The sequence below is a fragment of the Abramis brama genome (assembly GCF_963993115.1).
Source record: "Abramis brama genome assembly, chromosome: 7".
In the NCBI taxonomy this organism is placed as follows: Eukaryota; Metazoa; Chordata; class Actinopteri; order Cypriniformes; family Leuciscidae; genus Abramis; species Abramis brama.
The window spans coordinates 29,806,960-29,833,286 of record NC_139969.1 but is presented as its reverse complement, the minus strand read 5'-3'; the positions used below and the strand labels follow the sequence as shown (position 1 = coordinate 29,833,286).

Genomic DNA, 26,327 nt, shown 5'->3' with positions numbered 1-26,327 from the left:
TAGGGAAACAATCATTTAGGCTACTTGACCATTTTATAGTCGAAATATTCAAAGGAGGATATTAAAGAATAGGATATTAAACACTTACCACTGAAGAAGATAAGCAACATAATTAAACAGAGATTTTGGCACGATAGACAAACCGAAGACATAGCCATAAGTGATTGGATTTAAAGTAATGCCACTTATAGGAAGAGACCATTACTAGGAAAGCATAACCACATAAGTGAATGGATAGATGTTGAGTTAAGCCTTTGTAAAAACCCACAGGACATTCAGACACCAATCAGAAGACAGATGCCCACCAGGGGACCATCCAGCTAACAAAATCTCGCAGCATACCGATGGACATCTTGAACTGAGTCTCTGCCTTCTCATAACATGCTCACGGATTTGGCATGGCTTGAGCACTGAGCAAAGTTTTACCTTCGAAACGTTTAATTATCATTTCATTATTTTAATTACAATGTTTGTTAAATATATTGTGTTTAAAGGGAGCCAGGCAATCTGTAAACACTTAAATACTCACTGTTACAAAAGTATCACGAACAAGTGTAAACAAAACGTGTATCATGATTTATGAGTTAAACATCACTTACTACCTTTTTTGTGTACAGTTACAATATATTCAATTTTACAACCTTGCTGCTATGAAAAGTTAATGCTGAAAAGCTTTAAAGCCATAAATATGACTATTAAGGTTTTAACAGATACATTAATGTAATTGTTTTTATGAATTGCATCACATTTGTGCTTTAAAATCCTCCAAAGATGTGCCTCATTCACTTCCACTGTAAGTGCCTCACCACAATTTTTACCATATTTTTAAAGAAAATAAGCATGTCTTCTGCCATCTGATTAATTATACTTTAGCAAGTAAAAGCCCTTTAGTATAATTGTAAAAACGTCCCCCTTCAGGTCGTGGGTTGTGTGTCTTTTTGCTGTGAAACCTTTACTGATTTTTACTAAAGTAAGTGAAAGAATAACTTTTACAGCTGTTCGTTTTTCAAAATAAACACTTAATGGATTACAAAGTAAAATAATTTTGTAATATGAAACCTGACACCGCCCACTAGGGGGAGGGGCCGCAAAAATAATTTAAAGTATCGTTACCATGGTAACGCAACGCCCAATTTCAAAACGGTTTTCACAGTTTCACTTGTTTTTTTTTTAGGTGTTACATTAAAAAAAAAGAAGATTTTTTTTACTTTTATTTCATATGTCAGGCTTTACATTGTTAAATGTCTAAATATAAGTGATAGTAAGAGTCTGTTCACTGAAAACAGTTGAGGAATAGAAAGGCTTGTCCTCAACTTTGGCACCATCTTCTGGGCTAGCTGTGCAGTGAAGCACATTAATAAACAAAAGCTTGAGTGCAAGTGCAAAAGTCATTTTCCTAGTTTTTTTTAAACATTCTTTAAAAAAATTAATTCACAAGAAGCAAATAAATAGTTAGATCAACATGGTGTGTGTGTGGGCCCCAAACCTTACATGAACAACACACACACACACACACACACATAAACTATCTACAAAGCCTTTATTTTCACTGACATACTAACAGTATTCCATTATTCCTTTCAATCCTCCAAAGCGCTACCTATTTTTCCCACAATGCATTTCACTGTATGAACTGTTGGACAAAAAAGGGAGGAGGCCATCATGCATGATTCACAGCATCTGTTGGGGCTTTCAGGTTGCCCTACTTCATCCATAGTGACTCTCTATATCTCATAATCATGGCTTTTCATGGCTTGTTGCTCGCTGTAATACTCTGACACCAGACTCCATCTGGTCTTGGGAGGAACAGCTGAAGGCCTGTATTGATGAACGGGGTCTAATCTGCTGTGGGGTGTTCATTGTGCACTCTGATGACACTAGTTTATGGCAAGAGGGTGTTGTTTAGAAACTGTAGAAACTATTTCAAAAAGCTGAGGACCTATATTTTAGGATTAGAGTGCAACTTCGTGAGAGATGACTATGAGTGAGTGTAAACAGGGCATGTCGTGACCAGCCTCCATCTTAGTAAACTGAAGAAGAAAAAAACAGACCAAAATTGAATTCCATGAACTAAATCCTACTCATTTCTCCATTAGAGCTCAGCTGTCTTGTCTTGAAGATTAGTCTTCAAAATGAAGAGGACACCACCTTCCACATCTTCGTTTAGCCTACGATATGACGTCACCAAATGATAAGAGTTCATTTGAGTAGTTGTTATTACTATTATGCACTACTCGAAGCAAACTGCACTGTGATCAGAATTTATTTTTTCCTATAATGTCATTTGACTTATAATTAAATGGTCTCTCTTTGCTCCACGCCCGTAGTGCGCGTCAGTTCACCACGTGATTCGGGTGCGTGTTTCTCTTTGCATGCTGACGACTGGAAGGAAGATTACGAAGCCTACTATGGCGAATGTTAGTGTATGAATATTAATGAAGTCACTCTGAAGTTGCTTAGTAACCTTCCTGGTCCCGCATTATAATTAATATTTATGAGCTCGCCATGATTCGTGTATTCGCCTGCTTAAGCCACGCCTATTTACTCACGTCGGCTTTTCATCCAATCCGTTAAGCCTACCGGGAGAACGGCGCGTTACGTAATTAATATTCATTAGCCACGCCTTCTCCGTAGTAGGACTCCGAAATTCGCTACCGGGGGCGTGGCGTGGGCTTTGCCGGTTTCAGCAGCAGACACAATGAAACGAGGGGCAATGTAGGACACCACGCTGGGGCTTGAAACGCAGACACGTCGGTAGCGTATTATTTTTTACTTCTTTTGGATATTATTTTTTTTATCGTTCGTTTAATTTGTTTTGTTTGTATTCATCATAGATAAATAGCAAAGGTCGCTGCTGCTGATGAGAAAAAACAACGTGTTGAAAGTCTTTGGAGAAGAATCGCACGGGCTCAGGAAACGAGGCTCTCCATCAGAACTTTTGTTGTGTCGTTAAACCCGGTCGCGATAAAAAAAAAAAAAAAAAAAATGTCGTTCGCCTATTCGGATTATCTGGCCGCTGAGTGTCTGGTGTCGATATCCAGCGGTCCCGTCCTCCATCGACCCACCCCGGTGTCTGGTGCGGCTCAGGCCCCTCCTCAGGGCCTTCCTGCCGGGGAGCCAGACGGGTCGAGCGAGGACAGGGAGGTGCGGGAGACGCTCCGGTTAGAGGGGGCCAATATGATGACGGTGGCGGAGATCCTCACCGACCTGCACGGCAAGTTTCGTCCCATGTCGGCCTACTCCGAAAGCAGCAACTCGTCATGCGGAGAGAGCGGCTACACCACGTTGTCTGACTCCACCACCCCGACGCCGACCATGACCCCCTCTGCCACCCCTGTCCCGGGACAGTACAATAACACTCAGCAGTTTTGGGGAGGAGGGGGTGCACCCCGGTCCCCCACCAAGCGTCACCCCTGTACTTTCGACGGGTGTGACAGGGTATATGGCAAATCATCCCACCTGAAAGCGCACATCAGGACCCACACAGGTAAGCTGAAGCACATGGGAGCGGATGGACGCTTACGCCGCAGACATCATTACCATTAATTATACACGTAATATATTTGTGTGTACACGTAACGTTATGTACTTTGAATATGCGCATTTATACTGTCCTTGTCATTAACTTGGATCGTATGAAATGTATACAGTTTTATAAACTGTTCATAGTGTGTGTATTAGTTTTAAAATTCCCTGCTGGAAGGGTTTAACCATATTATGGGTTGTTTTATTGGAGCTCACGGTTAGAGTAACTTTTAACGGTCGGCCGTTTGTTTGTTGACTGTTGTCAGGGGCTCCCTCTGTCAACTCTCACTAACCGCTATGAATAGGGATAATAAACGTGAATTTGTGGATAATAATGTAATTCACTTCTCGTTAGTTGAACAAAAGAGTGAAAACTCCCAACTGTGGCCTCCTAACAAAGAAAGTTTATGAACAAAGGAAGGAGCGCGTGAGGGAGGACGAGTATAGTAGTAGTATAGTGACGAACCCAGTATTTGCATATGAACAGAGCTCGATTACAGAATGCGCGCGTGCGCGGTTCCCATGTTAATGCACTTTCTGTTATTTGACTAAAGCTAAACGAGGCATTTAAGCCACACCTGGCCTCTCTTCATGATGAGCTGTTCAAAACGGTCTTTACCACTTGCTTTTGTTCATGAATTTAGTTTACTGTTCAGACAAAGTGATAGTTTTTAAACAGAACACAAGTGCAGGACCTTGAATAGTAAGATAAACTAGTAGGCCTACAGTTACTACACTAAGAAAATGCAAGTACAGTTAGTTACTACACTAAGAAATCATTAGTACACAGAGTTAGGGTTACTTTAAAAATATTGGACTATTCCGTTACAGTTTTAAATTGCTTCATAAAGTATTTAGTAACATAATCCAAGCACCACAATATGAAAGTAATGTAATTGATTACTTTTGAATTACCTCAAGGTCACATATGTAAATGAAGTCAAGTGAAAAGTTATATTTAGGAGAATAATTGTGCAGCATGCACCAGTATGGCGACAGAACCAGCTGTCAAATAGAGATATCAACTGAATTCGCTGTTAATATAAATCATCCACCCACCACCTACTCGAACCTGTGATATTCTCTGATTTAGATATCACATTACAAATATTCTAATTCTCAGTGTTAAGTGTGATGATATGGCAACATATTATTGCACTGAAGTAGGCTGCTTTTAAATGACATTTGGCTATTTAAAGTAAAAGTTCTTCTTTGGCAAAATTGCATTTCCTTAATAGCCTAAACACAGGCTTTACTCCTTCAAACTTAAAATTGTCACTGTTTCCGTCACTGCAAATTCCCGAACACACACACACACACAAGAAATTAAATGCGCTCATCCCAAGCAAAGGCTGGATATAGGTTTAATGAGTTTGTTGTCATATACAGCACTTCACAGCCATTACATATCACATACTCATCACCTGATTTGTCCTGGTTACTGTTCATTAAAATAGTTAACACACACACAGTTATTTTCTTTCCTTTTGTTTTTAATTCTCCTTTTTGAAATTTCTCTCGGATCTGTTTATTTCTCTCGGATCTGTTTTCAATGTTCAATTATTCGAGATTTTGATTTCAGGTCATATCGTCCAGCCCTACAATAGCATTATTATCAAAATACTCATTTATTTAGTTTTAAGTGAAACCATTGTAATCCTGATTGTATTTAAATTTTTGACTAAATGTAACTATAATCTGATTTATTTTCTTTCTTTTTTTTATGTAACTGTAACAAATTAGTTCCCAGATTTTTGTATCCTGATTACGTTCGCCGTTACATGTATTCCGTTACTCCCGAACCTCTCTTCACGGGACCTGCCAAAAAAAAGTTATTGTTTTTGACCCATGTAACCTAGTATTTAACAAATAAGTTTATGACGCCAACATTTTAGATACCAGGGAAATTTCACAATGGCAATCTAATATAATGTTTAAACATTATTACTCACCAAAATGAGCATTTTGGATTCGCTTTCGTTTATCGATCTTGATTGGTTTAAAATTGCTTGAATTCTTAAACTGACAAAACATAAAAACACATGCAAATGATTAACTTTCGTGATGGCCTGATTGGTTCTGTCGACTGTGACCCTGGTACAGTATGCTAATGATAGCTGGTGATCAGTTACAGATTGCAAATATATGATGATGATAAAAATTTTAGTTATTAGTAGTGTAATCTATTACATTACACAATTTAGTTAATGTATTCTGAATACTTTTAATAGGACAGTCTTGTACCATATTGAATAAAAATACAAAAAATTTGTTATCCACAATATAAAAGGCATTAAACATTACATTACATCAGGGTTTCCCAGACTGGGGTTTATGAAGGAACTGTAGAGAGGCAGGGAGTTTAATGAAAAGCTAATAATTCATTAAATCATAAACATGTCAAATTAAAATAAGTAAAAACAAATCAACAAATGCCAAAAAGATTAAGTACTTTATTTTTGTACCTTCATGTCACTAGATCATTAATTGGAATCAGAGAACCATTAATGTCTGAATGTGTTCTTAAATTATTGACTTAATTATTAAATATATTATTTGAAAAGAGGTGTGTCTGACAAAAAAAAAAGTTTCTGTTTACCTGCATTACATGTAATCATGAAATTATATGAATTTGTGCATTTTAATGTGATTAAAAGCCAAACCCCCTCCAAAGACATAGTTATACATGGGTAAATGACTGAGTGATAATTCAAATAATCATTAAAATGCATTCTTCAGGAGTTGATTAGATATGCAATGTTGAGAAAACATGAAAAGTGAAATGATTTCTGTAAATTCAGTGGTTAAGTGTCGTGTTGCCTCTCCTTTTTCATGTAATGACGGTCACTTGATTATTTGTCTGGTCTTTGTGTGCAATTTCACAAATCTAGAAGACTTTCTGCATGTATTATATTAGAGTGATATTAGAGTTTTTAGAAAGTAAAATTAAAAAAGTAAAAAAAAAAATATAATAGAATTAGGGAGAATCAATAAATTATGAATAATTTACTAACATTGTGTGAATATGTAATCATGTAATCAATAAAAATGTAACTGCAATTTGATTATCAATAGTGTTCGGATCATATTACAGTTTTTGAGTCACGGATCAGATCATTTTTCGATCAGCATGAAAAATAAATAATTAGAAATTTCGATTAATCTTTGTTAAAGCTGATTAATCTTTGATTAACATGAATGACAGACAGCAGCAGGTATCATAAGCTGCTGAAATATGCATATGTACATTTGCAATATTTGGATTATTTTTTATATATATCGTGCAGCCCTAGTTGCTAAAAAAACTAGTATAGTAGCTGTCTGAATTTCATCAGTTAGTACGCTTTATATCTAGAATAGTAGATAGTGCAGGTGCCAAGCCATTGCTCACTTTATAGTGCACTTGTGTATTTTATACGGCATTCATGTCGTCTAATGAGTTGTGGATCGTCCATGTGCTCTGTCTAGGTGAGAGGCCCTTTCCTTGCACCTGGCCCGACTGCGAAAAGAAGTTCGCCCGTTCCGACGAGCTGGCCCGACACCTGCGCACCCACACAGGCGAGAAACGCTTCCTGTGCCCACTCTGCGACAAGCGCTTCATGCGCAGCGACCACCTCATCAAGCACGCCCGCCGGCACCCCAACTTCCACCCCTCCATGATCAACCGCAAGGGTTCGGCTCAGGGATCCGCTTCGACCCAGCCCACCGCCGCCTCCTCAGAGTACGCCAGCACTGCCATGTAGACCCCTGCCTTCTGCACTGTGACCACCGTCTCTAAGACACTGCAGCTTACTCGATCGCCGTGCATGCTGGGATCCTTTTAAGCTCAGTCCTCACTTCCACAGGCCAAAACTGAAGAACTTCACCACGTCTTCCTCCGAACCCCTTCGCCCAACCAGTGACGACCAAAACGGGCGAAGGAGACACAAACGCTCAAGCACATTCCCAAGTCACGTGATTAAACGATCACATGACCGACAAGTGATGGCGAACGCAGCATTGGTCTTAATTTGCTTGCTTTGGGTGTTCTAGATTCATCTGAAATGCCGTCATGGCCTTTTTTGGGTGCATGCAGACAAAATTGCTACCAGCAGCACAATGTTTTCCGTCGGCCATCGTTGTTGTTTCACTTGTCAGCCATGTTTTTGAAACTTCCTAAAGGATATGTCACAGTTTAAGGGAAAGTTTACTCGTTCTTTGGTCTTTTTTTACAGTCGTTCCATCGTCGAAAATTTCGCACAACCTCGTTTGTCATGTCTTTTTGTATAGCCAGAACGGCCAACCCTCTCTGGTTTTTGTTGTCCACGCATGCTGTACGATGCAATAACCAGGTTCAGTTGCAGAATTATCTCATTATAAGTATTTGTGTGTTACTCATGAATTAGTCACGTGCGGTGACTTTATGCATTCTTAAAACTCCTTGGCTTTGCTAAACCTTGAAGTTGTGATGTCAAGTTTATCCATTCCTTAAACGAATTATATTCTTGACCGCCTTTGAAACCAAACAACGTTATCGATTGAAACCGAAACGGCCAGTGAGTTTCTTCCGGGTAGAAACACTGCCTGCAATGCCGCATTTCCACATAGCTTTCCCTACTGAAAATTGTAATAAGTTATTGTCATCTTAATTTCCTTTTGTTTTCTATTAGTAGTATAAGCATGGCAACTGAAATAGTAGGGCTTTTTTTATTGTTAATTTTATTAGACCATGCATTTAATATTATTATTATTTTCCACTTGGAGGAACTCTTTTGTTTGGCCATGTAATGTTGATACATGTAGCAATGTGTTTAATAGTAATGTGGATACGTGTAGATAAATATCTATGCTTGCAGCTTCAATGGAAAAATGCTATATGAACTACTAGAAGTAATACACCTTATATTAGGGGTGACAGTACACGCTTGAATAGAATAGTGCTGCTTGTGTGCGAATGTGTGTGTGTGTGTGTGTGTGTATTCACGCGGGAGAGCCCGGGAAACGATCTCTCTCCAAAACTGTCCCGCCCGCGGACCTCTTACAACTATCTCAGAGAACAAAAAAAAAAAAACCACATCAGGAAACTCAGAAAGCCTTAATATACTTGTTTTGCACCATTGTTTACTGTCGAATATTTTCTACAGGTATGCCGTCAGGCGTCGTTCTTCTCGACTAAAGAAATACACATGCAATATTGCACTTTTTTTCTTACTGGTATTGTCAATAATGCTAGTCGTCTGCTAGTGTGATGGGTTTCACTGCATAGATGCTACTGCATAGTGCTCAACTAAACGAACACTGTGGAAGGGGATAAAAACCTGTCACGATAAATCGATACATTTGTCTTGTTGCGCACCTTCGTCTGAGTGCTTAAACCAGTGTGAGGAAAAATGGACTTGATTTTTTGTGGACTTTTCACTTTCGTTTGTATTTTGCTTTACATTTTGGAGTGTAATGGATGCAGAAGCTCTGAACTCAGTTGGTCTGGTATCAAAACTACAGATTTTTTTAAATGGTTCATCATACCGTTCTTCTAATCATGCAATATTCAGAGTGCTTTGAGGTTTACTGCTGGCCAGTAACTTGAAGCAGGATGACAACTGACAACTTAACAAACCAAACCAGAATAGCATTGAAGACTGTGTTTGTTCTATAGCTAATTAAAGTATGTATTCGTCACAATGCTTGTATGTTTGGCCGGGTTTTTCTTGTTTTTTATGTCGTCTTTTAGTAGCAGTTCTCCTGTAGTGAGTCGTCTGGATCTGTTGACCGTTGACGACATCAATGGTTCACTGTGTTGGGGCTGCGGTGGGCTTTGTATGTGATTCTCGACAGACTGAGACCATTGTGAATCACGTCTTTGGACTTTCACTCACAATGCCCTCTTTTAGCAGTCCGGATTCAACTTTGCATTTGATATCCCTCCCATTATACTCGACACATTCGCAGCTAGTACTCTGGACAGCCATCACAAACCACTGGATCAAATCTGATTTTAATTTTTTTTATTTGTGAGTGTTTTGTGGTCTTTAATTTCAGTTACTATCTTTTGTATTTAGTTTGATGTACTGGAAAGTCTTGTTTCTTATGCTTTTGTATTGGTTGATGTACTGTAGATGTCTATAGTATGCAGAACATAGCTTTCTAGATGGTTTAGGGCAGAACCCAGATAGCTTAGCAATCGTAGAGCGGGGAAAACACGTAGGCTATTCTGTAGTTCCTTCGGGAAAAATGCTGCAACTTTTGCTGTGTCCGAGGCATCCGATTTCTGCGTGTCAAACTAAGATGTGTATGAGCGCGGCTGCTTTTAATCACGACGCTAGATTGAGAATATGTAGATTGACGACTTTATTTTAAGAACTGCTTTGTTGCTTGGCGTACAATCTAGATCTTGTCCATCAGTTTTGACACACTAAAATGATTATGCACTGATTGGCGGATTGTCTGTAGCGATCACACTAAAAGGATGTCTAATGAGGTCTACTAAGGTCTCTGTCTACAGCCATGTCTCATATCAGTGGACCGATGGGTTTTGTCAATACAAAAGCCTCCATGTATCTCCTCAGGTGATAAAAACGTAATGCTGAAAACCTCTGTCCTTCACGAGTAGGACCTAATGTTAAACGTTCTTTTCATTCGCTTTGTTTTGCAATTCTCTGCCATTTTATTTATTACATGCTTTTGTTTTGGTGTGCTTTAAAATATCATTTTTTTTTTACAGTACTTACAGTACTTATTTTATGGTATGAGACTTGACTAATGATTTGATTTGATTTGATTGATTCATTGTTTGCCTCCAACAAAAACAAACCAACAAAAAATACCCTCCAGTGCTTTTTAAATAATAAATAAATGGATTAAGAATTATTTCGTGTTTTGGTGTTTATTCTTTTTTTCTTATATATATATATATATATGAAAATACTGAGATGTGACTGTGATTGTAATATAGTTTTCTTTAGCTCATCATATGTCCTCAAATACATACTGGACACAAAAATGGTCATTATGTTTTTCAGAGAGATGAGAGACATGAAATATGTGAAATACAGTGTGACATCCATCTAAAACATTTTTTCAAATTCTTGCATAACCTAATTGATTGAAATACATTCTTGTTTAAAACAATATTATATAAATCCTGTCATCAGTATAAAAATTTAAGTTAAAAGTAACAAAATATAATTTTTTTCTTGGTAAAATTTCTTAGTATTTGGTTTGTTGTGATATTAAACTATAATAACAGCAGCATTCGTGCTGCTTTTTCTACAGCATGTTTGAAGAAAGATCCAAAGAATATCGAACCATCTGTACGTAGGGTTCACAAGATCAATGCAACAAAATTGCTTATTTAATTAGTAAATTTGAAATAGTGCATAATCTGAAATGCTTAATTTTACGTTAAGTTTTCGTTGTTTAAAAATGTTCAAAATCCAAAAAAAAGAGAAAAATTAAAGTTTGGTCTCATACTTTTGAACCCCACTGTTTATATAACTATTTGGCAAGAGTTCTCCTACTGTAAGCCTTATTGATGGAGTGTGTAGCTTTTCGTTTCTTAAACAACCATGTAGGAAGACGCATCATGTCCATATTACAGGATCACAATGTCAAGATTCATCAGGCTCAAATTGTGGTTGGAAGAAGAATGGTTGGAAGGAGCATGAAGAATAATTTTTACACACAAGTCCAGACCTTAAATTCATTGAAATTCTTTGGGATGTGCTGGAGGAGACTTTACAGAGTGCTGGACTCTTGCATTGTCAATACAAGATCTTGACCAAAAATGTATGCGCCTCTTCAAATATCCCAACATTAATTTCCATCAAGAAGTGCATACATTTTTGGTCAAGATCTTGTATTGACAATGCAAGAGTCCAGATACTCAGCAAAGTCATGACACACACATTTTGCATAAACCTAAACCTTTTTAGAAGCACATTCATGAAAAAAAGCCAGAATTTTACAGTAATTTTCACTTAACACTTAAAGTTTATTTTATCACCATTTTCACCTGTATTTTGTATTGAATCTGGTCTTGTTGTACCGGTTCAATATTTCTCACAGCTTTCATTAGTGTGCTAATAATTGGTACACATGATTGTACATCTGTGTCAGTATCATTCCCACAATCCAAATTTGACTCTTAATCCACATTATTTATCAAGATGCATGTTTTTTCTTTGTGCTGTAATCTGACATTTGACATGTTCCTTAAGGATTCTCTGTAACACTTTATTTTACAGTGTCCTTATTACATGTTACATATACTTACTATAGTAATAACAATAAATTATGCATAGTTACATGCAACTAACCCTAAACCTAATCCTAACCTGAACCCTATGTTGTTCATTAATATTACTCAGTACTTAAATGTATAATTACACTGCAACAAGGACACCTTAAAATAAAGTGTAACCAGATCCTGTAAGAGCTTAATCATAGTTCCTCTCTCGGGCTGCTCTCAGAGACTGGCGTAGGAGTCTTCTCGCCACGACTGCGGTCTCCACGGACGTGATGACGGTCCCAGTCAGTGTCCACCGTCTCATCATTCCAGATGGTGGAGGTCTCTGTGTCGCTGAAATACCCCGACTCCCCAGTGTAGTGTGTGGGAAAGAGCAGCAGGGGTTCTACAGAAAAAGCCTTCAAGTCTCTCGGTTTGAAATGAGACATGTATTCCTCCCTACAGACAGAGGGAACACTACAGTTAGCCCACAGAAAGAAGTTTACATTAAAATGCCTTTATAAAAGTCATTATTAAAAGTGCAACTCTTACCTTTTTGGTGCTACATTAATAATTTCTCTTGACTCTCTATTTTATGGCGCATATTTAGTCCCTAGTCCGATTATGTCAATTTGTTTACTTGTTTGTATATTTCCCATTATTTCTTACTGTATAGCTGAGACTGTATTTGTATGTGCATGTGTATTAAAATAACCGACGATAAAAAAAATAAAAATAAAAAATAAAAAAAAAAGTGCAACTCTTAACCCTTAAACGCATACCTTGGGTCTGTAGTGACCCGAGACGTCATTCACTACCCTAGTCGTTTATTTTTTAAAGTTAGACATCAACCTTCTTAGTATAGGCTTTAACAAGACAAAAATACTAAAAATGATTTTTAAAAATGCGTGTTTTCCCATTAATTTTGACAAAAAAAAATGTATAGGGTCGCTAAAGACCCGAGGTGTGTAACAGTGTCAGTATTTTTTTTTTTCTGCGCAACAATAATTGAATCTGATGATTGAATAAGTGCAATTCACCTTTATTCCACAAGGTGTCAATGTCTAATACACAATAATGAAGTGATGTTTCACTCATAGTTACCACAGGCAGAAAACAAAAGAATAGGAAGTATCATCAGCAAAACTGGAAATGGCTCAGTGATTTACTGCAAGTACTGAACGCAATCAAATATTAGAGTCACTGTCACTTGATGATGGTGAATCTGGTGAAGAAGCTGTCAGCGATCAAAATATTGATTTTGAATATGTTGAAAATTATAGTTTTGAGAATATGTTTGAGATGGCGAATATGAGGCAGATGCTGAATGTACTGGGAAATGAGCTCTGACGAGGACAGTGATAATGGTGTAAAACATCTGCTCAAAATAACCCTTCCAAACTCCAAAAGGTAACAAAATACTTTATTTTATTCTTCTGTAATTGTTACTCTAATATCAGTAGAGTTTTATATTATCGCGATTGCCAACTCTAGTGTTATGGGTAGGGTGAGTAAATGATGACAGAATTGTCATTTTTTCGGTGAACTATCCTTTTAACTCATTCCCTGCCATTGACGGAAATGTCTGTCATTTATGAAACAACGTTTCCCCGCCATTGACTGAAAAGGTAGGGGGTGCTATTACGTATCTTCAATCTCCAGATTAAAAAAAAACATGTGAAGAAGCAGCAGAAGCAAGCGATATCATATGTAAGCAGATGTATGTAAAATAACGCGATCATCAACATTAAACAGCATATAAATCCAAACTAATGTTAACAAATGAAATGTCGATCCAGGACGGGCTATAGGACTGTGAAGTTTTGGGGGTGTTGATGGACTTGATCTAGTCCATTTATGTTTTGATCATTGTTCTGAATCTGATTCAGATGTAGTCTTTGACAAACATGTTCAATTGTGTTAAAAAGAAACGCATGAAGCTAGAATAAAACGTTTGTTGTTTAGTTTAAAAGCAGAGGGTTTGTTCTTTCCTTTGTGGCTGGCAACTTTTTTCCAAATGGCTGGCGGGGAAAGAGTTAAGAAATGTTAATTACTAACATCTACGACACTTACTTGGGGTGCTTGTTAAACATAACAGGCAGAAACTCGTCCACAGGAAGCATCTTGCCGAGAGGCTTGGCTTCCAGAAGCGTCTTTGCCCCCTGCAGTGAAAGGGCATAGCCTAGTGTCCAATAAGAGTAATCCGGGCTCACCAGGTTCTTCACTCCCTCCACCCAGCGCTCTGGATGCTTAATTTGCAATCGTTTACGCCCCACGTAACTTAAAGAGAAGAGGAAAGACGGAACAGACAAAGGAAACACAATTTCTAATTATCAATGTAAATTATATATATATTTATGAAATGTTCATTTGTGGACCTCAAGAAGACCAGTGACAACTTTGTGGAAGCTATGATGATGAATCTATATAAACACTCAAAGCAGAATAGAGAACTGTGAAGTTATCATAATAAAACCACAACTCACATTAAGTCCCACTGGAGGCCTGATTGTTTCACATCCTTCATGATGGTGTTGAGGCGGCTCTTGAAGTTGGTTTCAAACCTGACATCATCCTCCAGTACGAGCACCTGCTGTTGCTGGAGCTCCACCACCTGAGAGCGACACATGACAAAAAGAAGTCATGCACATAAAGTGACTCATTTACTGTTCACACAACATCGAAAGTCACTTGTAATTCATACAGTATTACACTCTTGAAAAGAAAAGTTCCAAAAGAGTTTTTTTCAGAGATGCCACAGAAGAACCACTCTTTGAAAGAACATTTGACCAACATCAAAGAACATTTGACTATCATTTTATAACCACAAGGACCTTTTTCCACTTTGAGTGTGGAACGGAGGCAAGCTAGTAAGAGCTGTGCGTGTAAACCTCACTCCCCTGGTCTCAAGAGTCATGCTGGCGACTGGGTCTTTAGTTAGAGCGCCTGCCTTTTACCCGACCGGTTACATTTGGTGCCGTGACCCGGATGGGATTAAGGTTTAGGGAGGTGAGTGTAACAGGCTATCTTTACATCCACACCTTTTGTTTCAATCATAATGAATTCATTCCGATTGGTGAATCCAAACATAGTGTTAAAGTGATCGGGTTGATGTGCGCGTTTATATGTCTCAAGCTTCAAATTGAATTAGGAATAAACCACCCCTTTCAATACTTTCAATACAAAAATGGCTTTTCAGTCCGAATGAGCTGTCAGTCCGATTAGTAATGGATTATTTAAGGCGCTGGTTCGAATCCCGCTCGGAGCAGGTCGAGTAGGATCGGTTACATTTGGTGCCGTGACCCCCATGGGAGTGAGGTTTAACGTGTAACAGAGGCAAGCTAGTAAGAGCTGTGCGTGTAAACCTGACTCAAAAAGGGGTTCTATATCCTTTCGCATCCTATGTCGAAAACGCTGGTTCGAATCCCGCTCGAAGTGGGTCGAGCAGGACCAGTTGCACATGTTAATGTAGCAGCTTATTTTAAGGCATCATGTTTTGCTGTATACCTTTTTCCAGATGCTGTAATGACTAAGGAAGCAACCGATTTCACCCTTAGTTAGCACACGATCAGAGTAAGGATCTTTATATCCAGGAAGCATCTCAATTCCTAAAGCCCTTAGCTGAGTTGAATTCAGGGTTCTGGGAGAGAGGAGACACAATAAGTCGTATTTGACTGTGGCATGTTGTATAGTACTGTAGAAAAATACACTTTGCATTGAGAAGCAGAGATGAAGGATAAACAATAGGGTGAACATTGACATTGTGTGACTGGTACAAAAATGTGAGTTATAATATCATACTTGCCATCCACCGCATCGGTGAGGGTGACATCTATGCCCAGCACCTCCAACGAGCGCAGCATACGGTCTCTGCGATCCTCCCGGCGTTTTAGATTGATCAAGTAGACCTAAAAAGGGGAGAAGATAATGCTAATATTTCCATTCTGATTCCTATGAGGATTGCACATGGACACAGATTGAAAAGTTTTTCAATATTCTACATTTAGTATTTCTGTTGTCAGTATCTATACCTGATTGAATGCCATGGTGTCTTTGGGTTTGGAAGCAATGTGCAGGTAATGTGAAGTTTCCATTTTGAAGTCAACTGAGGAAGATAAACTACAGGTTATTTGTCTTTTATGTGCAAAGAAACATTTTCTGGTAGAAAGAAGCTCATAGTAATTAAATTGAATTAGTGATTTATTGGAGCTTGTAGATTGGATAACACATTTTGAATGATAATTTGAAGGTGTTTAATTAAAAGTTTATTAATTTAAAGAATTTTAATTAAAGGTTTGCTTATTCACAGTGTTAGTCAATTAATTTTGTCCCAAAAAACTGTAAAAAATTTTCCACAACATTTAAACTGTCAATTCAAGTCAAACTTGTTTGTATATCGCTTTTCACAACACGTTGTAGCAGATTACAGGGTGAAATTTTTGCTTCCTTAGCTTTACGGAAAATCGTATTAAAAAATATATATATCTACATGCCTTATAGTTGCATTTAGCAGATTAGAGCTGGTTAATAACATGGTTTACATTTTGAGCATTTGAGATATATAGTAAATATCACCATACATGGATATAATGCATGTATGTGGATAAAGGTGAGCATACTTATATATCCAACTTTAGGTGATAATCTAGTTATATTTTACACCGAAATAAATAATCCAGAAGAGATCTGCTATAATTTGTATCTTTATTTGATACTGCAGTCAGATAAAGTTGGATGTAATATATATTTATTGAACTTTAAATAGAGAGCTGTAGGCTACTATAATAGAGTTTACTTTTTGTGACACTCACGCACCTGAGATTTGCTATATAGTATTGCTTTCGGTGAGTACACTGTATGTATGCAGGTGGTAAAGTAGAATGTACTATATCCAACTTTTAATATCACTGGGCAATAAATAATAGTTTGCATTTTTCAGTGATATAACAATCAAACAGTTGAGATTTGTGCAAGACTCTTATAGTTAGTTCTTGGGGTGTTTAATAAATGATTCAATTAATTATCTTTTTGGATAGGGGATGAAGTTTTGAGCTCTGAAAGTAACACCGTGTTTTATTTTCTTTATCTTTTTTGAATTATTTTAACATGCCGATTTCATAATAAAGTCAAGCTAATCTAATGACCGAAGACAACAGGGTCAGAAAGAGCAGAAAGAATGTGTGATAGATGTCACAGAGGAGTGAAAACTCTCTCTTTCCTGTGAAAACTATACGGAAAAGCATACAGTAAAGTGTCTGTGTAAGCTAGAGGATCAAGAAGGAGTAGTGGTGAATGGATGGCCCATACCTCTGCTTCACAGTTTATTCACTCTCAAATTGTACTAATAGGCTGCAGTATTTAACATCACCTCACTGTACAAAGTCTCTCAGCTTAAAAGCTGTTTTTGCCTGAGAAGACTTTTGTCAATTCTTCGCATTGTTTTGTGATTTAGTGATACACACTTAGTGCCTCGGTGACAGTGTGGCTGAAGCTCTCCACCTCCTCCTCCAGAGTCTGCTTTATCTCCAAAGGCAGTGGCAGGTACCCATAATGCTCTTTGTTACATAAGAACATCTGCACACCTGTAAAGATAATAACATAAAAAGTCCTATTCATGATATCAATATTCAGTGATGCAAACAGAGTTCAAGCTAGTTTTAGTCCGCTACCCCCATACTGGTGAAACGGTGGGGTTGTGTGACATTGTTCGATGGAGTCGTGTTAAAGTCAAAATTTCAAATCAAAATGTACGTTTTTTGGCTTTCAGTATGAATATGTTAGCCTTACTGTAATTGTGCTCCAAAACAATGGCAAAATTCGCATTTAGAAAATATAAGCGTTCAAAACTTCTCACTTTCGCCAATATGGATCAATGATTTCGATGACATCACGATGCACTTTAGCTTCTCATCAAATATTTTGTCCAATCAAATGATTTCTAGAATCTAAAGCGTCCCGCCCCTTACACTGTAAATAGATGCTGAAGCTGCGGCTGAAATTGGTCACTTGTTCACACATTTATTATTTTCTACAGGGTGAATGGCACGCAGTGCACCACAGGATGCTTTCCATTGGGGCGAATGAAGTCTGGTTTCACATTATAGTGTCACGCGATTTGCGAACCACAGCAGCGCCCACTCAGGTTTTGTCCACACTAATACGTTTTCGTTTGAAAACGCATCTTTTTCTCTCCGTTTAGGCCTCCAGTCCACAGACGGAGTTTTTAGCACAAAGCTTTTTGAAAACGCTCTCCAAAGTGTAGCCTATACATTTGAAAACGCAGTTTTCCCGAGGCATTTGAAAACAATGAAGTTTAGTCATGTGACGCATATTGAACCCATAGATATTCATGTTTATACCGGTATTGTGCCTGTTATGTGCTATTCACTTTCACACAGTTGCTAAAATATGTTACTTTGCACAATCTTAATATCACAGTCCTGCAAAGATGACAGAAAAGACCAAACATAATGGTGAGTGAGTGTGACCTGGACTCATCAGTGAATGGTGAGATATTTTGCTAAATAAAATGATCCTGCCAGAAGAATTGTGTGATAACTTGGTTATGTCTTTGTTTGTCTGTATCATCTCAGTGAGCTTTTATGAGGGTTTACCTTTTACAGTCTATGCCATGGGGTTTACGCATGTGCTGTGAGGTGAGTTTAGCGTTTTTTAGTGTGGATGAGAAACTTTTGGAAAACGCGAATGTGGTTTTTCAAATCTGTTTTCAAATCTATCCGGATAAATGTAGATGTAGCCTCGATCTGCTCTGGTCCAGAGACACAACAACAGCACAAAGCGGATCATATAGCCTACGAGTCGCTGCAGACCAGAAAACGAACCGGACAGGAAAGTGATATGGAGGAGAAACGGTTAGAGATTAGGAGGAAACTGCGGCTCTACCGAGCTCAACGGCTCTGGTCGAGCTGTGATATAAACTAAACACTCTCTGGTTATCTGGTCTTCAATAACGTTCTCAAAACGTCAGCACAAAAACATTATTTATACTCTACATTGTTCATAGAATTATTTTTTTCTGAAACGTTTCAGTTGGATGTTCATCTAACATTTTTAAAATGGTAATAGATGTTCAGAGAGCATTCAAAAGTAACGGTCCCTAAACTGGAGTAAACTGGACATTTTGATCAGAAATTGTTCTTATCTGTGGAATCAGTTAACACCTCATGACATTTCAGAGGAACACTGTAAAAAGTGAACCGTTGGATCAACTTAAAAAAATTACTTCAATTGGTAACACCTAAAGAAATTAAGTTTTCTCAACTTAAATTATCACATTTTATCGTGAAAAACGTGATAATTTAAGTTGAGAAAACTTAATTTCTTTAGGTGTTACCAATTGAAGTAATTTTTTTAAGTTGATCCAACTGTTCACTTTTTACAGTGAATGAATCAATTGTTGGCAAATTATTTTCAGTCAAGTTAAATTTAAATACAAATAAACAAAAGTTAAAGCAAACACCAAGCATAGGTTGCGACTCAATGACCTATAGGCTCCTCTTTAATCAGACTTACAGTAAAGTACAGTAGAATATAGCACTGTATTGTCATAAGTACAGGTATAATGGATTTGTTACCTGCTTGTCTTGCAGAAAATGCAAAAGCCATGATATCATCCAGGGCCCAAAGATAGTAATGGTGCAGAGGGTAAAAGGCCAGGGCAGCGCTAGCACTGCGCCGCAGGTCTATCAGCATTGTGGAGTGAATCATGGGAACTGGGTGGCAACCGGTACGCTTCCAGTTCCGAATGGGTACATAATGTGGTGTTCGCTTATAATACCCCTGCAGAGACGAAAGAGATGCTCAACATTTTCAAGATTCACAAAAGATTCAGAGCATTATTTTTTTTGGGTGATACTCAAATACATTATGCAGAAAAAAGGAGAAACAAGGAATATTCTTACTATTCTAACTTGCAGTGTATTGTTTAATCAAGTAGCCTATTCATATTATGTTTAGTTCATGTCCTCACCTTTTACAGTTTACATCGATTCGCCAGTAGGTGGCAACAAGGGAGTCATTATTAAATGGATCACGCCTTAGATCGATGATTTATTCAAAAACAAGGACGGTTGATTCTGCTTTCACTTCCTAACTGTTTTTGTTGATGGAGCAATAGACAACGTAACTGGCAACCATGTGTCGAAAATGTAAGTTACTCAATATTTACTTCTTCACTGAACTGTTGTATAAGGGCAATAGGCTTCCCACAGTGACGCTTGCGTGGTAGGCCTATTTGCGTTACACTTTTCATTGAATAGGTCAGGCTGTGTTAATACAGTGCCTGTGTTATTTAAATACCAGTAAAGTTGAGTCTATAATATATTAGTTTTATTTTGATAAATATAACACAATATAGCGTTCAGATTACATGAAAAGAGTTTTTTTGCATTGCGAATGACAATCAAAATAAAAACAATAGATACATACAAATCTATTGATTTAAAGAGATTGATTATGTTGTTATTGTAATATATGCACAAACATTTAAGTAGTTCAAGAGCATGTAGAGACTGGCTGTATTATGACATTCTCAGTGCAAACATCAAAATGAGTGTGGGTTTCAATTCTCCGATTGATGGAACTGTCATTGCAAAATCATAGGTAATGTAATTGTTCCACCAGGAATTCCCCTATTGAACATGATTATTTAAATTATAATAATAATAAGTTGAAATAATGCAAGCAGACAGCATATAGGCTACATTTGATTAACAACCTCTGAGCTCACATTAGGTCTGTCTTTAAGGTTTATGTTATCATTAAAAATCAATTCCCCTATGGAAAAAAGAAATGACTGACAGAACCCAAACGTAAATCCAACATGTACAAATATATCTACTCTACTTTCCTGCAAAACTGTAGACATGCTGTTTTAAAGTTTGTGTTTTTTTTGTTTGTAATTCAGCTAAGAGGTCACAGCGTGATGTATCGATCTATTGTGGTCGCACGTAGTCTTCACGTAGTATAAAGTTCACCAAATCTAAACTTTAAAATGAGGCGGAATGCTAAACTTCTTTACATTATCTCTGGTGTCATGAACAACTGGCTCAATTAGGCAGTCCCTTTCAGAATGATGCATCTCCAAATCCTAAATGTACATGACTTGCTATAATCATGAACGGCCACCCCTAAACTTACCCTTGTGGGTTACGGCAAATTGGGTAAAGTGTTTGACAATCACCCATCGTGGTTTAAAAATAGCATAATGGGGTTCTAATGATACATGACTGACCATAGAAACTGATTGTAGACCACGCTGATCTCCTGGAAGTGGAAGTCATTGTAACGAAAACTTTAGCCTGTACCTGTGAGGTCATACCACACCAAAAGTTTGAATAGAGTGTCCTTGACTCTAGCATTGGAGCGACCAGCGTCCGATTCTCAGCAATCAGATGATTCAGCACTTGTGTGTTTGTCAGCAGGTTATCACTGTCTGCAAACTAGAGGACAAATCATTCAAAAATCATCATTCGACTCAAATGACACATTCCCTTCCCCATCCATTGAATTTTAATTGGGAAGATAAAGCACACTTTTAAGCCTGTAAAGCCCGACATATGAAATAATAGTGAGAAAAATATATTTTTTCTTTTTATTATTAAGTAGGCTATAATTTGAGCATATTTCATACATCAGACTTTTATGGCTCATATAGTATGAGATAGTGAGAATATGGAGCTTATACTTGAGAAGGGAAATATACACAAACTGAGCAGAAATATGCAATTTGGTGCAGTTACTGATTTTTTATATGGCTAAGATGAAGAGTAAGATGAAATTCTGAAAGTACTAACAATAGAAAGCATATTTCTCAATATCTTCCAATAATATGACTTATATTAAATACTTAGTTTGGTCACACTTTAGATTAGGGTCCAATTCTCACTATTTACTAACTATTAACTACAATTTGTGTCTCAATAAACTTCTAATTATTGCTTATAAATGGTTAGTATGGTAGTTGTTAAGTTTAGGTATTAGGATTAAGGATGTAGAATATGGTCATGCAGAATAAGGCATTAATATGTGCTTCATAAGTACTAATTAACAGCAATATCCTAGTAATATGCATGCATTTATGATTAATAGTCTGTATTTTTTTTTTTTTTAGGGGGCAAAACATATAATGCAGTGCAAAACAATGATGACTGAGATGTAAAAATATGACGTATCATATTTGATACTCAGATTTTATCATAATTTTTCTAAAATAAATTATGTATGGATTAACAGTTGCTTTGGACAGTTTAGTAAGTGTTCTACTTGAAATATTAATGACAAATAATTACTAATAACAGAAAACTGTTAAAGGGATTACAGCAATAACTTTTTAATTTTTTTTTTTTTGAATTTTTGACTTCATCAGAATGGTATGAAACTTGGAAAAGGTCAAAACGTGATTAACAGGTAATAAATGGATCACAACTATTCCGTACATATAATTCAGTACCATAAAATATCCTAAAAATACAAATTATCGAACTAAAACATAGTACTTTCATTTCACTGAACGTCCCCCCCCCCCCCCCCCAGTTATTTTTGACCTCCATGCGAGCAGCACCAGAGTGTCAATCGTAGTTAAATATGGTATGATAATACAGACAGTTGTGACGCACATACAGTGGAGGAAATAGCTATTTGATCCCTTCTGATTTTGTAAGTTTGCCCACTTACAAGGAAATGAAGGGTCTATATTTTTTATGGTAGGTTTATTTTAACGGATAGAGACCGAATATCAAGCCAAAAATCCAGAAAAAAACACATTAAAAAGGTTATCAATTGATTTGCATTTCAGTGAGTGAAATAAGTATTTGATCCCCAAGCAAAACATGCATTAGTACTTGGTGGAGAAACCTTTGTTGGCATCACAGAGGTAAGACGTGTCTTGTAGTTGGTCACCAGGTTTGCACACATCTCAGGAGGGATTTTAGTCCATTCCTCTTTACAGATACTCTCAAAATCCTTAAGGTTTCTTGGCTGTCGCTTGGCAACTCAAAGTTTCAGCTCCCTCCACAGATTTTCTATAGGATTAAGGTCTGGAGACTGGCTAGGCCACTCCAAGACCTCAATGTGCATCTTCTTGAGCCACTCCTTTGTTCCCTTGGCGGTATGTTTTGGGTCATTGTCATACATTGTCAGTGTTCTGGCTGAAGGAAGGAGGTTCTCGTATAAGATTTAACGGTACATGGCCCCGTCCATCAGCCCCTCAATACAGTGAAGTCGTCCTGTACCCTTTGTTTCCACCCCCGTGCTTGACTGTAGGGATGGTGTTCTTGGCGTCAGAGTCAACATTTCTCTCCCTCCAAACACGGTGAGTTGAGTTGATGCCAAAGAGCTCAATTTTGGTCTCATCTGACCACAGCACTTTTTCCAAGCCTTCTCTGAATCATTAGATGTTCATTGGCAAACTTCAGACGGGCTTGAACATGTGCCTTCTTGAGCAGCGGGACCTTGCGGGCGCTGCAGGATTTCAGTCCATTGGGGCGTAGTGTGTTAACGATGCTTTGCTTGGTGACTGTGGTCCCAACAGCCTTGATATCATTAACAAGCTCCTCCGTGTAGTTCTGGGCTGATCCCTCACCTTTCTCATGATCATCCTTACCTCATGAGGCCAGATCTTGCATGGAGCTCCAGACCGAGGGCGATTGACTTTTCCTTTTGTATTTCTTCCATTTCCGAATAATCACACCAACAGTTGTCTCCTTCTCTCCAAGCTTCTTGCTGATGATCTTGTTGCCCATTCCAGCTTTGTGCAGGTCTACAGTCTGGTCCCTGACGTTTGACAGCTCTTTGGTCTTGCTCATGGTGGTTGAGAGGTTGGAATGGAAGATACAGATTCTGTGGACAGGTTTCCACTGACATTAGGAGTACTTTCTTAAAGTGACAGGACTAATCTGTGTTTAACACGGGCACATAACCAATCTGTGGGAGGCAGAGTTCTTGCTGGTTGCTTGGGGATCAAATACTTATTTCACTCGATTAAATGCTAATCAATTTACAATCTTTATATAATGTGTTTTTCTGGATTTTTAGGTTGATATTCTGTCTCAATCCATTAAAATAAACCTAGCATAAAAATGAGCTAAGATCAGCACAGAAGGAGAGGTCATCTCACCAGAATATAGTCTGCCCACTGTGCCCTGGCTGATGTGAGCGCAGCCTGCCTCAGCTTCATCACATGCGTGACCCGAGACTCCGTCCAGTGCTTGGGGCCCAGCTCATCCACATAATAACTGTAAATCATTATAATAACTAACCCAATGCTTTCAGTACACAGACACATGAGATGTTTCCTCTTTTATAAATATATTACATTTGTACTACATTAAAAGTTTTATGCTACTTATGGTAGAGTAGATAGTGAGTTCTAACTTCTAGGAGAATGGTTATGAACATAGTGTTTTGTAATATACTCCTTAATCTAAACCCTGTCTGTGAAACCGGGCCGTTAATGTAATGTGCATATTTTCACCTCTTCTCCTCCTCCATGGTCTGCAGTTGTACTGAATGATACAAAAGCTCTACTTCAGAGAGCCATTCATGCAGCATTGCAGTGGTGTTGTCAATATTGTGATCGGTAGCGGCCCTGACAAACAGAAAGTCCATGTTAAGACCAGAATTATACCCACATTTAGCCCATGTTGCAGTTTTTGGTAACACATTATTTTGAGGTGACGTATTTACATGTTACTGCATGTACTTACAATAGTCATGACAGTAAATTATGCATAATTACAAGTAACTAACCCAAACCTTAACCATAACTCTATAGTAAATACATGTTGTAATTGAATATTACATTGTAACTACGTCTTGCCATACAAAACTAACGTTCAAAAAGTTTGGGGTCAGTAAGATTTTTTTTTTAAAGAAATTAATACTTTCAATTCAGCAAAGGCATGAAATTATTATCAAAAGTAACCGTAAAGACATTTATTACGTTACAGAAAATTTCTATTTCAAATAAATGCTGTTCTTTTTAACTTTCTATTCACTGACGAATCCTGAGGAAAAACTTATCACGGTTTCCACAAACATATTGAGCAGCATAACTGTTTTCAATATTGATGACGATAAATGTTTCTTGAGCATCAAATCAGCATATAGAAATTATTTCTGTACTGTAAAAAATGACACAATCAATAAGTCATGTCAACATATGTTTTTACATTACTTCAACTCATCAAAATAAGGTAAGCCAATTTAAACTTTATTTTTTAAGTTATATGAGATTCCTCTCATTTCTTTTAAGTCAGTTTAATGTAAGTTGAAATGACTTACACAGCAAAGTAGATTGTACTTAAAACATTTAAGGCAGCAAGTTTTTTTTTTTTTTAAGTGAAGGATCATGTGACAGGAGTAATTATGCTGAAAATTCAGCTTTGCATCACAGGAATAAATTACATTTAAGAATGTATTTAAATATAAAATGATTATTGAGAGACTTCATTCAAAAACATTTTAAAAAATCTTACTGGCTCCAAACTTTTGAATAGTAATGTATTCTTTTGTCCATTATTGTGTGTTGGTTTTATAATAATTATGTAATAAAAAATTATATAAACAATAATTAATTAATAAATTAAATAAGAATATTACTACTAATAATAATACTTTTATGTCTTTATTTGATTGGATTTTTAAATAATAATAATTATTATTTATAATAAAAAAATACAATCAAATTAATAAATTATTAATATAAAAATAAATCATACAATAAGAACTAAGACGACATTATTATTGGTCACATTTTTGCTGTTTTAGGAGTGCAAACTGCCTGCACTTTCTCCTTCATTTCTCCATTTACTCATCTGCATTCTTTCACTTCACTGTGATTCTTGTCATATTTACTTTTCAAGCTTTCCAGGATATTTCAGACTAAGGTGTAATTAAAATCCCAGTGCTCACTTCAATGTGTGGTCAAATACAAAACCACTGACATATGTATTATATATCTGTCTGATAATAGTAACACACTATGGTAACTGTCAGCAATAAGACATTAAACTCATATAATGAATTAAAGCACTTTCATGTAAACTCTGCACAATAGATCAGTTTGTGTGGAAACTGTGTTTACGTGAAAGTGATTTAATTCAATAAATTAGTTTAAGGCCATGTGATGATCTGTTAAGATTTTTAAATATAATAATTAGGGATGATATTAATGCAAGTGTTACCATGATACATCCATTCCTATACCTTAATCTGATATGTCTTCCTATTAAAACACAAATCATTTCTCATAGAAATAAAGCTCACAAATTCTTTGGAAAATAACATTTGAAAAGCATTTGAAACATGAAACAAAAATGAGTTACCATATAGAGATGCGGTCCTTGGGATAATCCAGTCTCTCAATACATCCCAGAAAATAAGAAAGACTGTGTTCAGCGTTTCGGGCTAAAACCGCAATGACTACTTTGGGTTTGAGTAGAGATGTCTCTTGCAGAACAGGCTCCAGGTCAATGAGTGTATGAATAAAGCAGGGCCATGTCTGTAACATTAACAGTCCAAACAGAAGCTTTCCAGATGCTCTCATGTCCGCCATAGTGTCTGAATGTGCAGAAGCATG

General features: G+C 37.2%; 2 protein-coding genes across 3 annotated transcripts; one reads left to right on the top strand and one right to left on the bottom strand.

The window, feature by feature from the left end:
- The first annotated feature begins 2,668 nt into the window (after window positions 1-2,668).
- On the top strand, window positions 2,669-10,371 carry LOC311086227 (Krueppel-like factor 9). Of its 2 annotated transcripts, none has more exons than XM_084119005.1 (3): window positions 2,669-2,750; window positions 2,835-3,487; window positions 6,994-10,371. In XM_084119005.1, the coding sequence occupies exons 2-3, from the start codon at window positions 2,986-2,988 to the stop codon at window positions 7,266-7,268; spliced, it is 777 nt and encodes a 258-aa protein (XP_083975131.1). In that variant the 5' UTR covers window positions 2,669-2,750; window positions 2,835-2,985; the 3' UTR covers window positions 7,269-10,371. The 2 variants fall into 2 exon arrangements, with proteins under 2 accessions (XP_083975131.1, XP_083975130.1); XM_084119004.1 differs by having other exon boundaries at window positions 2,670-2,754.
- A 1,168-nt stretch (window positions 10,372-11,539) lies between these two features.
- Window positions 11,540-26,303, bottom strand: colgalt2a (collagen beta(1-O)galactosyltransferase 2a; the record flags this gene model as incomplete). Its single annotated transcript, XM_084119044.1, has 12 exons — window positions 11,540-12,187; window positions 13,802-14,008; window positions 14,215-14,342; window positions 15,236-15,368; window positions 15,530-15,636; window positions 15,760-15,833; window positions 17,191-17,310; window positions 19,324-19,528; window positions 21,055-21,189; window positions 23,865-23,982; window positions 24,222-24,335; window positions 26,074-26,303. 12 exons carry the CDS (start codon window positions 26,301-26,303, stop codon window positions 11,944-11,946), a joined length of 1,815 nt encoding a protein of 604 aa, XP_083975170.1. The 3' UTR covers window positions 11,540-11,943.
- Window positions 26,304-26,327: the final 24 nt, after the last annotated feature.

What these genes read in the sequence shown, in the direction of transcription:
- LOC311086227 (XM_084119005.1), top strand. Translation starts at nt 2,986, where the DNA reads ATGTCGTTCGCCTATTCGGATTATCTGGCCGCTGAGTGTCTGGTGTCG. An exon ending in GCACATCAGGACCCACACAG is followed by an intron (nt 3,488 to 6,993) that starts GTAAGCTGAAGC and finishes TGCTCTGTCTAG; the next exon opens with GTGAGAGGCCCTTTCCTTGC.